Source organism: Girardinichthys multiradiatus, chromosome 12, assembly GCF_021462225.1.
Source record: "Girardinichthys multiradiatus isolate DD_20200921_A chromosome 12, DD_fGirMul_XY1, whole genome shotgun sequence".
NCBI classification, from domain to species: domain Eukaryota; kingdom Metazoa; phylum Chordata; class Actinopteri; order Cyprinodontiformes; family Goodeidae; genus Girardinichthys; species Girardinichthys multiradiatus.
In genome coordinates this window covers 20,005,386-20,021,055 of record NC_061805.1, presented here as the reverse complement: position 1 = coordinate 20,021,055, position 15,670 = coordinate 20,005,386, and the positions used below count along the sequence as shown (strand labels likewise).

Below are 15,670 nucleotides of genomic sequence, written 5' to 3'. Positions count from 1 at the left end.
CAGTGGGAGAAATTCAAATTAAATAATGAATGAGTAAGATCCATCTGGTTGCTATAGTGATTCCCGCTTTTGCCTGGTAGCAGATGTTAGCAGGGGAACCCACAACCCACTCCTTTCTTTCAAGGCAAACAGAAAAAGACAGAAATTTATGCCGAACAGGTGCTGTGCAAAACGATGAGTTTTATCAGAAAATTCTTGTCAAGCGAGTTAAAGAAATGTCTGGTCAGCACACGTGTATATTTTTATCTCTTAATATGTTTTGAAGGGCATATGGTTTAAACCACTGTTCAAAGGCTGTTTTGAAAGGAAGGTTGAGAGGAGTGTTATAATGGAAGTCTATGGTAAGTTGTATGTCCACGCTCTCTGCTCTGTGGGGATTTTACAGAAAACCATCAGTACCACAGCAGTTGTAGGTATTTTTTAGGGGTGACACAGTTGGTAGCACTGTTACCTTGCAGCAAGAAAGTCCTGGGTTTGACTCCCAGCTGGGGTTTTCTGCATAGAGTTTGAATGTTCTCCCTGTGCATGCGTGGATTCTCACCAGGTACTCCGGCTTCCTCCCACAGTCCAATGACATGACTGTTAGGTTGAGTGGTCTCTCTAAATTGCCATTAGGTGTGAATGAGTTTGTGCATGGTTGTGTGTCTCTCTACATGTCTTGTATGTCTCTGTGTTGTCCTGCGATGGACTGGCGACCTGTCCAGGGTCTACCCTGCCTTTGCCCATAGACTGCTGGAGATAGGCACCAGCTTCCCCACGACCTACTATGGAAGAAGCGGTACAGAAGATGAATGTATACACAAAAATGTTTTGATGTTTAAATTGTATGTGTAGATGAGAAAATGTGGGCAAAAAAGGAGTTTCTGAATATTTCACAGGGTCACATGGAAATCTTATATGCTGCAGGCAGCTTGATTTGGACTTTACTCCATGTTTCTCTGTACCAGTGATATTTGCATTCTGCTTGATGGTGTAGGTGAGGAATTAAGTAAGAGCTGCCTACACCATTGCTGTCAAAAGGTGCGGAAAAATAGCTTTCATTTATTTCTCCATCATCACTGTAGCTGAATAAAAAAACACTGAAATTGCTAAAAAGCAGACAATAGGTGGGAGCTATTTGTTTAGCTGTTGTTCTGTATTTGAAGCTGCACAGCGGAACCTTTTGTCATTATTGGGAAAGGATACGGAAGAATATTGATTAAGTTGTAACAAAGAAATAAAACAAATTAATAGGAATAAAAGTACCTCAATGCTTTTGCATGGTCACCCTTAATAATAACTTAGAAAATCCTGCTGGAATATTTTCATAAACAGACATCCATGAGCTGATCCAAACTAATCCCAGTGCTGATACCACCGGTGACGTGTTCCTGTACTGTAAGTACACAAACACCTTTAATTGTTTCATTTTATAGAAAGAACCAGCTTAAGGGAACGCTATGGTCTATAATCCTGAATGGCATTTAGAGGTTGTTACGTTGTAAGCAACAGGCTAGCCTTAACCTCCTGCAGAGTTTAAGGACAGAGAAAACTGAACAGAATTTAATGTTCTACAAGCAAAGTTGAGTCTTTAAATCCCATCTTTTTTTTATACTAATTTCCATTGTTAAAGAGTACAACATTTTCTGGCCTGCAAATTTAACCAGGTAGTTCTTATTTATTCGACACTAAACCAACCTACACAGACAGGCTTCACTCCTCTCTTCTAGACATTCTTCCTTATACTCTTTCCACTATTTTAGTTTTCTGTGTCATCAGTTGTATAATCATCTTCAGTACTGTGGGCTGCTTTTCCCATTAGGAGAAACAATTGCTTACTTTGATCTAAAAAGCTTTCTACACTGCAGGCATTGATCTTAATCTTTTTCATCAGGCCCAGTAGCTATATACAAACAATATATGCTCCTGGAGGTAAATAAAACAAAAAAAAGAGCACTACAGAGTTCACAGAGTGCTTTAGTGGTTTTGCGACTCTGACCAACAAACAGAAAAACCTCACAGCAGCTTAACTCTGTTGTTTAGCATCAGAACTTTTTTGAAACAGACCGAGACCTCTCAGGACATGGATCAGATGCTGAATGTGGCTAGAAGCACAGACAAAAAAAATCTTCAGATACTCACTTGCTATTTTTCTTTTCATCCAAGGACAGACCAATATCCAGACCAAAGCTGCACAGACCAGCGACCCGGCTAACGTGATGAGGAAGATGCCCCAAACCGGTAGCATCTCCAATCCCAGCACTGCACGTTATAACCAGGCAAACACACAAAGTTCAGGAAAAAATATTTATTTATCTGGCAACAACAGTAACCACCAATTTTTGCGGAATAAAAACTTAAATTGTCCAGTACTTACATGGGGCTCCAGTGTACATGATAGAGAAAGTGTTAATCCCAATGGTGGTGGCATAGAAGACAGGCAGTGCTCGCAGACCATTTGGGACAGAATCCACCTAAAAAGAAAGCAGAGATTACATTTGAAAATAATTATTCCATTAGTTTAGTTTTACTCTGATTAGATTTTGGAATTACTTTTTAATCAATTTAAGTATCCCAATAAGTATTTTTGTAAATGCAAAAAATGAAAATAAAAAAAGTACTCAATTGCATCTCTCCATCTGAAGTAGTGCTACAGTGTAGTTTTATTCTTGAAATCCTCTGAAATATCTTAAAACTTTTACCAGGAAGACGGGCACAGAGAGATTCACAAGACATGCAGTGTGCGCCCCCGGATTTGGGAACCGATCCCGGGGCAGCTGCCTTGAGGACCATGGCATCCACATGCCACAGCCTGTCCCACCACAGACCCACGTGGCACCGAACAATTGTTAAAATAAAAAACTTGAAGGAGGGATTCCAGCAAAGTCAGTGACTCAATGCAATCAGATGAGTGTCCTTGGACAGATAACCTTTTGACCAATTGGAATAACAAATGTAGGCTGGCTGTATTGTTTTATAAATTGGAATCTATGTTAATGACATTGAATTTTTTCCAAATGTAGACAGGCTTTAAAAATGTTTTCTACTTCCTATAAGTGCAGGAGCCATATTGGATTTTAAGACAGGGTTTAGTGAGGAACCTCTTATTTTAGAAGGCAGAACTAGGACTTGAACGTTGAACTTGCACATTTTTAAGAACACTTTTATGACTTACATGGCTGTAGACGGACCATAGGAAAGAAGGCAGTTTCAGGGAATATTGTAATACTTGACACTCAGCTTCCAGGTGCAGCCTTTACAGTACTGGTGTGACTTATTGCCGTGCGAGGTTTGCATTAATTTTGCATTTGGCTAGCTAATATCAACCATGTACTCTGATAAAAGCTAAACACATTTGTTCAAAGACTTCAGAATAATTTATTTTCCCTAATTGTATTTGCAACAGTACATACTAGCTGGCAAATTTCCAGCATCAACTGGAATGAACACCTTATTATGCATTAAAAAATATTAATCCTCTGTTAGTATAACTCCTAAAACTAGTTCAGCTCATGCAAATGTAAAGGTTTTACATTGGTGTAAACAAAACCATGCTTGCAGAAATGTACTTACAGATTTCAATTCAACAAAGAAAAACAACAGCTCTCATAAACTGGAAGCAAACAAGCTGCAGAGAAAGAAGTTGGAACCATCTATCCAATGACTCCAGTTCACTTCACAAACTGTCATACAACTCTGCAGTTGAGACCTCAAAATGATCTGCAACACTTTTTGTCCTCCTTGACTGCCTGCTCTCGTATGTTGCATAACATCAGATTTACATGTGTTGCCAAATCAAAAAGGGTTTCATCAGTGTTGAAGTTCTCTGGACAGGTTATGTGTGCACGTAAGCCAGTGTTTGATTTCCAGTGTTTAAACTCGCCCCACATGAGGAGACCATGAAACCTTTTTGTAACTGTGATAAAAAATAAAGTGGCTTCACTTCCTGCAATGCAAAAAAAAAATGCTTGCCTTCCAACACCTAGATTTTAAGATGGAAAACAGAAATCGTTGGAGAACAAGAAGTATTTGTGAAACAAAAACCCACCTTGTTGAGGATAAAGTGCCTGATGAGCAGGAAGAGGAGTCCAGACATTAGTCCTGACAGCAAGGGTGAGATAAACCAAGAAGCCACTGGAAGAGGAAGAAAAGCTTTTTAGGAATTAACAAAACACAAAGAAAACACCAGTAAAAATGTTTTTGTTCCAGTTTTGTTATCCTCCAAAAGACCCATTTACATTTCAGTTATGTTTTATTGTCCCCACTCTGAGGCTGTAATGTCTACTTAGATGTATTAGTGTATAATAATAGAAACACTATGGACAGATTGTTCTCCTGACATCTTTACCGATTTTGATGAGCTGCATCCACTGCACGCCCTTTGTGCCGATGGCCACCATGGAGAAGCCAATGGTCGCCCCAACAATGCAGTGAGTCCCGGAGATGGGCAGTTTGAGGAAGGAGGCAATAAGCTGCCAGGCAGCTGACCCTGTGACCCAAACAGACACCAAAATGTGAACTTTTAATCATTTACATTTAAATTATGTTCTAGACCACAAACCAACAACCAAATTAATGAAAAATACTTTGTGACGCACTAAATGCAGTGCAAAAGATATGCGGATGGTTCTAATTTTAACAAAATGAAAATCACCTGAATTCTTTTGTTTTTATTATTGACAAACTTTCTTGAATTCTGTTCCACAACAGTTTCCCACAAGTTGACCAAATTTTTGTTATTCAAGGACAGGGGTCTGCAACCTTTACAATCCAAAGAGCCATTTTTGTCCTCAGTCCATCTAAATGAAACTCATTTAGAGCCACAAATGTTACATCACATCTTGAAAAAAAAAAAAAAAAAAAAAGACTGGAAACAATAGGAAATTAGTTGAATTGTATTTCTATTTTTATGTTTTAAATAAAGAAAAACAAAACTTCTGCAAAACAGGCATACATTCCCTTCTATGGGTTGTTGATATTTGTGGGAAATGATGTAAAAAAAGGCACATAGTTTCTAACCTAATGATAAAAAATATAGCTATATTACTGGTACTTTTACAATTTGTTGTGGAAATATAATAAAAGTATTCCATGAAAAAAAAAAGTAAAAAATGACTAAAACCTGCATCTTTTATTGTATCTACAGTGGAGAGAACAAGTTTTTGATACACTGCTGGGATGGGCTACAGGAAAATAGCCAAGTAGCTTAGTGAGAAGACAACAACCCTTGGAGCAATTATAAAAAAAAATAGAAGAAGTTCAAGTTGACGGTCAGTCTCCCTCGGTCAGGGGCTCCATGCAAGATCTCGCCTTGTGGGGCATCAATGATCATGAAGAAGATGAGGGATCAGCCCAGAACTACACGGCAGGACCTACACAATGACCTGAAGAGAGCTGGTACCAGTCTCAAAGAAGACCAGTAGTAACACACTACGCCGCCATGGATTAAAATCATGCAGCACATGAAAGGTCCCCCTGCTCAAGTCAGCGCTTGTCCAGGCCCGTCTGACGTTTACCAATGACCATCTGGATGATCCAGAGGAGGAATGAGAGAAGGTCGTCTGATGAGTCAAAAATAGAGCTTTTTGGTCTAAACTCCACTCGCCTTGTTTGGAGGAAGAAGAAGGATGAGAGCAACCCCAAGAACACCATCTGTACCATGAAGCCTGGAGGTGGAAACATTATTCTTTGGGGATGCTTTTCTACAAACAGGACAGGACGACTGCACCGTATTAAGGGGAGGATGGATGGAGCCATGTATCTGGAGATCTTAGCCAAAAACCTCCTTCCCTCAGTAAGGGTATTGAAGATGGGTCGGGGCTGGGTCTTCCAACATGACAACGACTCGAAGCACAAAGCCAGGGGGAGTAAGGAGTGGCTCCGTAAGAAGCATCTCAAGGTCCTGCAGTGGCCTAGCCAGTCTCCAGACCTGGACCCAATCCAAAATCTTTGGATGGAGCTGAAAGTCTGTATTGCCCAGCGACAGCTCCGAAACCTGAAGGATCTGTAGAACATCTGTATGGAGCAGTGGTCCAAAATCTCTGCTGCAGTGTGGGAAAACCTCATCAAGATCTACAGGAAACGTCTGATATCTGGAATTGCAAACAAAGGTTTCTGTACCAAATGTTAAGTTTTGTTTTTCTGATGTATCAAATACTGATGTCATGCAATACATTGCAAATTTATGACTTAAAAAAATAAAATAAAAAATAAATCACACAATGTGATTTTCTGGATTTTTGTTTTAGATTCTGTTACTCACAGTTGAAGAGAACATTTTAAAGGCTTCTACAACATGCTTTGCAAGTGGGAAAACCTGCAAAATCTGCAGTGTATCAAATACTTGTTCTCCCCACTGTATCTTAAAAAACTTTAGTTGGTTAGGCATCATTTTCAGCCAAAGTTATTAAGGGCCATTGTGGAAGGCCCAGAGCGCCACTTGCAGCTCCGGAGCCGCAGGTTGTAGACCCCCGTTCAGGGACAATAGAATAAAATAGAACCTTACACTTTCAGAGGCTAAAACGATAAACACTGACTGAGGTGTCTCAATGGCCTCCAGTCAGACATCAAAACAAGTTCAACATGGAGGACTTTTCCTCCTAGTGCCTCATCAAATTAATAACTTCAAACGTTTTCTACATCTGGATAAACAATACAGTAGCAAACATTTCCTATAAGAGACTGACAGAAATTGTTTAGTGCTTCCAAAACATTATTTTATGGCAGTCTAAAATTTCCAATTTCTAAGCTTAAAGCCTTCTGAGGGAGCCTATTTTTTGTTTTTACTTACAAATTACTTTTACATTACTGTTGCTGGTCTATCAGAATAACAGTGCTGTGCTGTAAAACTGAGATGACAAAGTTACCGTAAGTAATAAATCAATAGGAGAGGCATTTTTTTGATCACTAATAAAGATCGCCTACCTATTTATCGTTGATTTATGAGAACCCCCTGATGACACTGGGATGAAAATAGCTTTTGATTTATCTTACATATTTTACACGGGGTTGCACGGTGGCGCAGTTGGTAGCACTGTTGCCTTGCAGCAAGAAGGTCCTGGGTTCAATTCCTGGCCAGGGGTCTTTCTGCATGGAGTTTGCATGTTCTCCCTGTGCATGTGTGGGTTCTCACTGGGTATTCTGGCTTCCTCCCACACTCCAAAGACATGCCTGTTAGGTTAATTGGTCACTCTAAAATTGACCTTAGGTGTATGAATGAGTGTGTGCATGGTGGTTTGTGTGTTGCCCTGTGATGGACTGGCGACCTGTCCAGGGTGTACCCTGCCTCTCGCCCATAGACTGCTGGAGATAGGCACCAGCTCCCCCGCGACCCACTATGGAATAAGCGGTAGAAAATGACTGACTGACTGATGATTTTAATCAGCGAACAACAATGTTTTGGAGATAAATACAGGTCCTTTTCAAAATATTAGCATATTGTGATGAAGTTCATTATTTTCCATAATGTCATGATGAAAATTTAACATTCATATATTTTAGATTCATTGCACACTAACTGAAATATTTCAGGTCTTTTATTGTCTTAATACAGATGATTTTGGCATACAGCTCATGAAAACCCAAAATTCCTGTCTCACAAAATTAGCATATTTCATCCGACCAAAAAAAGAAAAGTGTTTTTAATACAAAAAACGTCAACCTTCAAATAATCATGTACAGTTATGCACTCAATACTTGGTCGGGAATCCTTTTGCAGAAATGACTGCTTCAATGCGGCGTGGCATGGAGGCAATCAGCCTGTGGCACTGCTGAGGTCTTATGGAGGCCCAGGATGCTTCGATAGCGGCCTTTAGCTCATCCAGAGTGTTGGGTCTTGAGTCTCTCAACGTTCTCTTCACAATATCCCACAGATTCTCTATGGGGTTCAGGTCAGGAGAGTTGGCAGGCCAATTGAGCACAGTGATACCATGGTCAGTAAACCATTTACCAGTGGTTTTGGCACTGTGAGCAGGTGCCAGGTCGTGCTGAAAAATGAAATCTTCATCTCCATAAAGCTTTTCAGCAGATGGAAGCATGAAGTGCTCCAAAATCTCCTGATAGCTAGCTGCATTGACCCTGCCCTTGATAAAACACAGTGGACCAACACCAGCAGCTGACACGGCACCCCAGACCATCACTGACTGTGGGTTCTTGACACTGGACTTCTGGCATTTTGGCATTTCCTTCTCCCCAGTCTTCCTCCAGACTCTGGCACCTTGATTTCCGAATGACATGCAGAATTTGCTTTCATTCGAAAAAAGTACTTTGGACCACTGAGCAACAGTCCAGTGCTGCTTCTCTGTAGCCCAGGTCAGGCGCTTCTGCCGCTGTTTCTGGTTCAAAAGTGGCCGGTCACCTCTTCTCGTTGTGCAGCGTTTTCTGCCACACTTTTTCCTTCCCACAGACTTCCCACTGAGGTGCCTTGATACAGCACTCTGGGAACAGCCTATTCGTTCAGAAATTTCTTTCTGTGTCTTACCTTCTTGCTTGAGGGTGTCAATAGTGGCCTTCTGGACAGCAGTCAGGTCGGCAGTCTTACCCATGATTGGGGTTTTGAGTGATGAACCAGGCTGGGAGTTTTAAAGGCCTCAGGAATCTTTTGCGGGTGTTTAGAGTTAACTCGTTGATTCAGATGATTAGGTTCATAGCTCGTTTAGAGACCCTTTTAATGATATGCTAATTTTGTGAGATAGGAATTTTGGGTTTTCATGAGCTGTATGCCAAAATCATCCGTATTAAGACAACAAAAGACCTGAAATATTTCAGTTAGTGTGCAATGAATCTAAAATATAAGAATGTTAAATTTTCATCATGACATTATGGAAAATAATGAACTTTATCACAATATGCTAATATTTTGAGAAGGACTTGTATTTCTCATTCTGCAGGACCAACACTATTTGAAAACTGTTTTTTGTCCAAAATTGATTTTCAGACTGTTGTGGCCCAGACTGTACTTACATTTGAAACCAAATACTTGGTATAGAATAAAACCTTTTTTTATTTACTCTGACATGAAATCAGATGAAACATTGTCCTTTTAAAGGTCAGTTATGATCACCAAAATTATTTCTATTTGCTAAATGTCAGAATAATCAGAAAATTTGTTTAACATGTTTTCTTTTTTTTTTTTTTTTTACTTTTTTCAATTTTGTTAAAGCAGCAAAGGGTCATTGTCCATTTGAAAGGTTTATTTGTTCCCAACTTCTAACGTCCTGTCTGATGTCTTGAGATGCTTCTTTAATATTACCACATGTTCCTTCCTAATGATGCCATCTATTTTCTGAAGTGCACAAGTCCCTCCTGCACCAACACACCCACATATCATGATGTTGCCACCTCTGTACTTTACAGTTGGGATGGTGCTCTCAGGCTTGTGAGCTTCCCTTGTTTTCCTCCGAATGTAACCAATGGTCACATTAGCCAAACGCTTCAATTTTACGTTTTTGGAGGCAACAGATGTCTCTAAAAATGACGGTCTTGGAGTAATGGCTTCTTCCTCGTTCAGTGGCCTTTCAGCCCATTTTAGTATGAAACTCATACCAAAACACGTTCATCTCTGGGACACAGAACCCCTCTCCTTCCTCAACAATATAAAGGCTGGGCATCCACATGGTGTTGCAGTTAACTAGATAGATGAATGTGGCACCTGCAGGCATACGCAAGGATAACCCAGAGTTGAGGTGGTCCACAGTTCCCTTCCCTTGTCTGATTCCTTAAAATTATTTGAGGTGTTGCCTCAAAACCCATCTACAGGTGTGCCTCTGTTCAACTTAAATGTAGCAATTTAAAGCATTTAAGTTACAAATCCTTGATGTGATCATCTGGGCGTTCCCAGCATGAAAAATATATCTGAGTTAAATTGTTTTTACTCTGTGACCAACTTCACAAAAAGTGAAGTAAATAAAAGTTTCCATCAGTCATATACCGTCTGGATGAAGATGCAATGATGAGGACTCCAATGACTCCAAACTATCTCCTTGCCATCAGATAAAACCTACAACAACTGCATGTCTGTTTGAAGCAGCAACTCCCGGACTTGGCATTTTTAACAAACTAAAACAAAAATCAAATTTGACAAAATTTTAAACAAACTTAAATAAAGCAATGTACTTACCTACCATGGCGCTGACCTCCCCCGCCATGAGGACGGGCACCGTCTCATTATACAGGTTGACATCTATGATGCCCTTCCGAATGGTCTCTCCCACTTTTGCCCCGAGTAGCATCGAGCCCAGCGTCTCAAAGATGGACGCCAAGATGCAGGCCTGCTTCAGAGTGACCACACCGGACCCCACTGCTGTGCCGAATGAGTTAGCCACATCGTTGGCCCCAACGGAGAAGGCCAGAACGAAGGCGATGATGAAGCCAATTATCACCATCCACAGATACGACTCCAAATCCATCTTGATATGATTTTATCAGAGCACAAATCCACACAGGAGAACAAAAATACAGCTAAATTATTCTAAAAAGAAAAAGGAGTTCTGCGTCTTCAGTGGAGGACTTGGTAAGCCCACTCTTTTTTTTTCCCCCTGGTTTAGTAAGAGTTCGAGGGGAGAAGCACAGCTGCTAACTAAAAGTTTGGAGCTCAGTCCAAAGATTGGAGACTAATGATGCTGGGAGCAGGAAGCATTCCATAGCTTAGTGTGAGGCAGCCTGTCTGCTTGCTCTTTCACCTGCCGGACACAAGAGAGAGGAGACATAGAAACAGATTAGTGTCATAAGCCATGATTGCTTAGCTACTATCTGACAACACCTACAATGTGACTTCCTCAGTGAACCTGAAACAAAAAAAAAAAGTGGGGGGGGGGGGGGGGGGGGGGGGGGGGGGGGGGGGGGGGCAAGAGCAGACAAAAGCCAAATGCAGGGAAAATTGGTGCTGATAAAACAGGGTGAGCTCTCCAGAGGGGAAACCTGGGGACATCTCGGTTGCTGTAATAGAAAATTGCAGACAGCACTCTAAATAAATCCGTCCAGATCATTCAAGGTTGTGGCTGTTAGCTCTGACTCTATAAAATACCTTTGTCCACAGACAGACACAACAGCAATGCTTCCAACAACAAAGATGATTCGGACACATACAGGTCCTTCTCAAAATATTAGCATATTGTGATAAAGTTCATTATTTTCCATGATGTCATGATGAAAATTTAACATTCATATATTTTAGATTCATTGCACACTAACTGAAATATTTCAGGTCTTTTATTGTCTTAATACGGATGATTTTGGCATACAGCTCATGAAAACCCAAAATTCCTATCTCACAAAATTAGCATATTTCATCCGACCAATAAAAGAAAAGTGTTTTTAAAACAAAAAACGTCAACCTTCAAATAATCATGTACAGTTATGCACTCAATACTTGGTCGGGAATCCTTTGGCAGAAATGACTGCTTCAATGCGGCGTGGCATGGAGGCAATCAGCCTGTGGCACTGCTGAGGTCTTATGGAGGCCCAGGATGCTTCGATAGCGGCCTTTAGCTCATCCAGAGTGTTGGGTCTTGAGTCTCTCAACGTTCTCTTCACAATATCCCACAGATTCTCTATGGGGTTCAAGTCGGGAGAGTTGGCAGGCCAATTCAGCACAGTGATACCATGGTCAGTAAACCATTTACCAGTGGTTTTGGCACTGTGAGCAGGTGCCAGGTCGTGCTGAAAAATGAAATCTTCATCTCCATAAAGCTTTTCAGCAGATGGAAGCATGAAGTGCTCCAAAATCTCCTGATAGCTAGCTGCATTGACCCTGCCCTTGATAAAACACAGTGGACCAACACCAGCAGCTGACACGGCACCCCAGACCATCACTGACTGTGGGTACTTGACACTGGACTTCTGGCATTTTGGCATTTCCTTCTCCCCAGTCTTCCTCCAGACTCTGGCACCTTGATTTCTGAATGACATGCAGAATTTGCTTTCATCCAAAAAAGTACTTTGGACCACTGAGCAACAGTCCATTGCTGCTTCTCTGTAGCCCAGGTCAGGCGCTTCTGCCGCTGTTTCTGGTTCAAAAGTGGCTTGACCTGGGGAATGCGGCACCTGTAGCCCATTTCCTGCACACGCCTGTGCACGGTGGCTCTGGATGTTTCTACTCCAGACTCAGTCCACTGCTTCCGCAGGTCCCCCAAGGTCTGGAATCGGCCCTTCTCCACAATCTTCCTCAGGGTCCGGTCACCTCTTCTCGTTGTGCAGCGTTTTCTGCCACACTTTTTCCTTCCCACAGACTTCCCACTGAGGTGCCTTGATACAGCACTCTGGGAACAGCCTATTCGTTCAGAAATTTCTTTCTGTGTCTTACCCTCTTGCTTGAGGGTGTCAATAGTGGCCTTCTGGACAGCAGTCAGGTCGGCAGTCTTACCCATGATTGGGGTTTTGAGTGATGAACCAGGCTGGGAGTTTTAAAGGCCTCAGGAATCTTTTGCAGGTGTTTAGAGTTAACTCGTTGATTCAGATGATTAGGTTCATAGCTCGTTTAGAGACCCTTTTAATGATATGCTAATTTTGTGAGATAGGAATTTTGGGTTTTCATGAACTGTATGCCAAAATCATCCGTATTAAGACAATAAAAGACCTGAAATATTTCAGTTAGTGTGCAATGAATCTAAAATATATGAATGTTAAATTTTCATCATGACATTATGGAAAATAATGAACTTTATCACAATATGCTAATATTTTGAGAAGGACCTGTAGTTCCTACATTGTGTGACAACAAAATTCTAGACTTTGGATAATGGACTACCTATGGATGGACAACTGGATAGCATCCATCTGATGGACAAATAGGTAATAGGTGGATGGAAAGATGAATGATAGGTGGATGCATGATGGAAAACCAATAAACAAATGGTTAGATGGATGATAGGTGGATGGACAGAAAGATGGGCAGATGGAAAACCAGATGGAGAAATTAAGGACGGATGGATGGATGGACAGTATAGGGAAACAAATCTTGACATTAAATATTTTTCAATACTTATCCAGACCTGGAAAATACTTCAATCAAATACCAAACTTTTCCAGATTGTGTTGGAGCTTAGTGTAAATAAGAGAGCAGCAGGCATGTAAAAAGAAGCCTGATTATATCATTTGTCTTTCTGCCATTTAGAAATCACACAAATTTCTAATTTATTGACTTTTCATACAGCACATCCAATGATCTGCCACTTTCAACCAGCACAAGGATACTATGACAACAAAGCTACTGAGAAGAATAACTGTAACTAATAGATTCAATTACAAAAAGCTCATAAATCTAAAGGTTTACAAGCAGTTTGATCAAGCTGATCCCATTAAAATAGAAATGGCAGCCCTGCGGCCGGCACATTCGCCAACAGACATGGATGTTTGGTGTGTCTCAGATTTCCCTCTTATCTTTCAGTCCTCCACCCTCAGCACTGCTGCAGCAGAGCTCACAGAACGACAAAGTTACTCAACAGTTTTAGTAACGAGCTTTAGAGTACAAGTTTAGACAGAATCCAAGGCTTTGGTGCAGTTACAAAAAGAAGGAAAAAAAATGGTGCATTAATTTAAGACTGCAATGCAGCAGGAGCATCAGCAGAGATGTTTTTTTTGTTTCTCACCAAAATCTTACATAAAAAACCTTATGTAGGTCGAAAAATATGGCAGAAGGAAGATCACCAAATTGCTTTGCATATTTGTGCTCTTCAGGTGGACAGCATGCCTCCAGAATATGCTGATATCTGATCTTCAAAGGTGAATGTAAGCAGCAGTGCATATTTACACATACAGGTCCTTCTCAAAATATTAGCATATTGTGATAAAGTTCATTATTTTCCATAATGTCATGATAAAAATTTAACATTCATATATTTTAAATTCATTGCACACTAACTGAAATATTTCAGGTCTTTTATTGTCTTAATACGGATGATTTTGGCAAACAGCTCATGAAAACCCAAAATTCCTATCTCACAAAATTAGCATATTTCATCCGACCACAAAAAGAAAAGTGTTTTTAATACAAAAAACGTCAACCTTCAAATAATCATGTACAGTTATGCACTCAATACTTGGTCGGGAATCCTTTGGCAGAAATGACTGCTTCAATGCGGCGTGGCATGGAGGCAATCAGCCTGTGGCACTGCTGAGGTCTTATGGAGGCCCAGGATGCTTCGATAGCAGCCTTTAGCTCATCCAGATTGTTGGGTCTTGAGTCTCTCAACGTTCTCTTCACAATATCCCACAGATTCTCTATGGGGTTCAGGTCAGGAGAGTTGGCAGGCCAATTTAGCACAGTGATACCATGGTCAGTAAACCATTTACCAGTGGTTTTGGCACTGTGAGCAGGTGCCAGGTCATGCTGAAAAATGAAATCTTCATCTCCATAAAGCTTTTCAGCAGATGGAAGCATGAAGCGCTCCAAAATCTCCTGATAGCTAGCTGCATTGACCCTGCCCTTGATAAAACACAGTGGACCAACACCAGCAGCTGACACAGCACCCCAGACCATCACTGACTGTGGGTACTTGACACTGGACTTCTGGCATTTTGGCATTTCCTTCTCCCCAGTCTTCCTCCAGACTCTGGCACCTTGATTTCCGAATGACATGCAGAATTTGCTTTCATCCGAAAAAAGTACTTTGGACCACTGAGCAACAGTCCAGTGCTGCTTCTCTGTAGCCCAGGTCAGGCGCTTCTGCCGCTGTTTCTGGTTCAAAAGTGGCTTGACCTGGGGAATGCGGCACCTGTAGCCCATTTCCTGCACACGCCTGTGCACAGTGGCTCTGGATGTTTCTACTCCAGACTCAGTCCACTGCTTCCGCAGGTCCCCCAAGGTCTGGAATCGGCCCTTCTCCACAATCTTCCTCAGGGTCCGGTCACCTCTTCTCGTTGTGCAGCGTTTTCTGCCACACTTTTTCCTTCCCACTGAGGTGCTTTGATACAGCACTCTGGGAACAGCCTATTCGTTCAGAAATTTCTTTCTGTGTCTTACCCTCTTGCTTGAGGGTGTCAATAGTGGCCTTCTGGACAGCAGTCAGGTCGGCAGTCTTACCCATGATTGGGGTTTTGAGTGATGAACCAGGCTGGGAGTTTTAAAGGCCTCAGGAATCTTTTGCAGGTGTTTAGAGTTAACTCGTTGATTCAGATGATTAGGTCCATAGCTCGTTTAGAGACCCTTTTAATGATATGCTAATTTTGTGAGATAGGAATTTTGGGTTTTCATGAGCTGTATGCCAAAATCATCCGTATTAAGACAATAAAAGACCTGAAATATTTCAGTTAGTGTGCAATGAATCTAAAATATAAGAATGTTAAATTTTCATCATTACATTATGGAAAATAATGAACTTTATCACAATATGCTAATATTTTGAGAAGGACCTGTATACTGTGCTTAGGTAAGGTTAAAAATGTTAAAATTGTTTAAAATTTCCCTAATTCAGCTCCTATGATGCTGACAATGTGTAATCTGTCCCTTTTTTGGACAAAATACAGCAACAGCAAAAAATCAAAGTTCATTTTAGGCATCAACTTAACTGGGTTTTAGAGGTGTTCCAGTTGACATTATCTCCCAACTGATGGCATCAGGATCACTGGAAACAACTTGCAAAGATGTTCCCATATGGGCTGTTTTCATCATAACAAAATCAACATGCTATAAACACACTGAAGCATCTGGTTCCTGAGAAACCATGACACCACAAATACCTTCTCTTCTTGATTT

At 41.0% G+C, this 15,670-nt stretch overlaps 1 protein-coding gene across 5 annotated transcripts in view; it reads right to left on the bottom strand.

The window, feature by feature from the left end:
• slc20a2 (solute carrier family 20 member 2) overlaps nt 1-15,670 on the bottom strand; it is a 73,576-nt gene that overhangs the window by 22,098 nt on the left and 35,808 nt on the right. For all 5 annotated transcript variants that reach the window (XR_007040554.1, XM_047380804.1, XM_047380806.1 and 2 more), the window contains exons 2-6: nt 10,097-10,658; nt 4,328-4,468; nt 4,028-4,113; nt 2,357-2,453; nt 2,122-2,241 (exon numbers count right to left, since the gene is read on the bottom strand). Coding sequence is in view for 4 of the 5 variants with exons in the window: in XM_047380804.1 (XP_047236760.1) it covers nt 2,122-2,241; nt 2,357-2,453; nt 4,028-4,113; nt 4,328-4,468; nt 10,097-10,385 (733 nt within the window). In the remaining variant the exon portion in view is untranslated. The remainder of the gene's footprint in view (nt 1-2,121; nt 2,242-2,356; nt 2,454-4,027; nt 4,114-4,327; nt 4,469-10,096; nt 10,659-15,670) is intronic.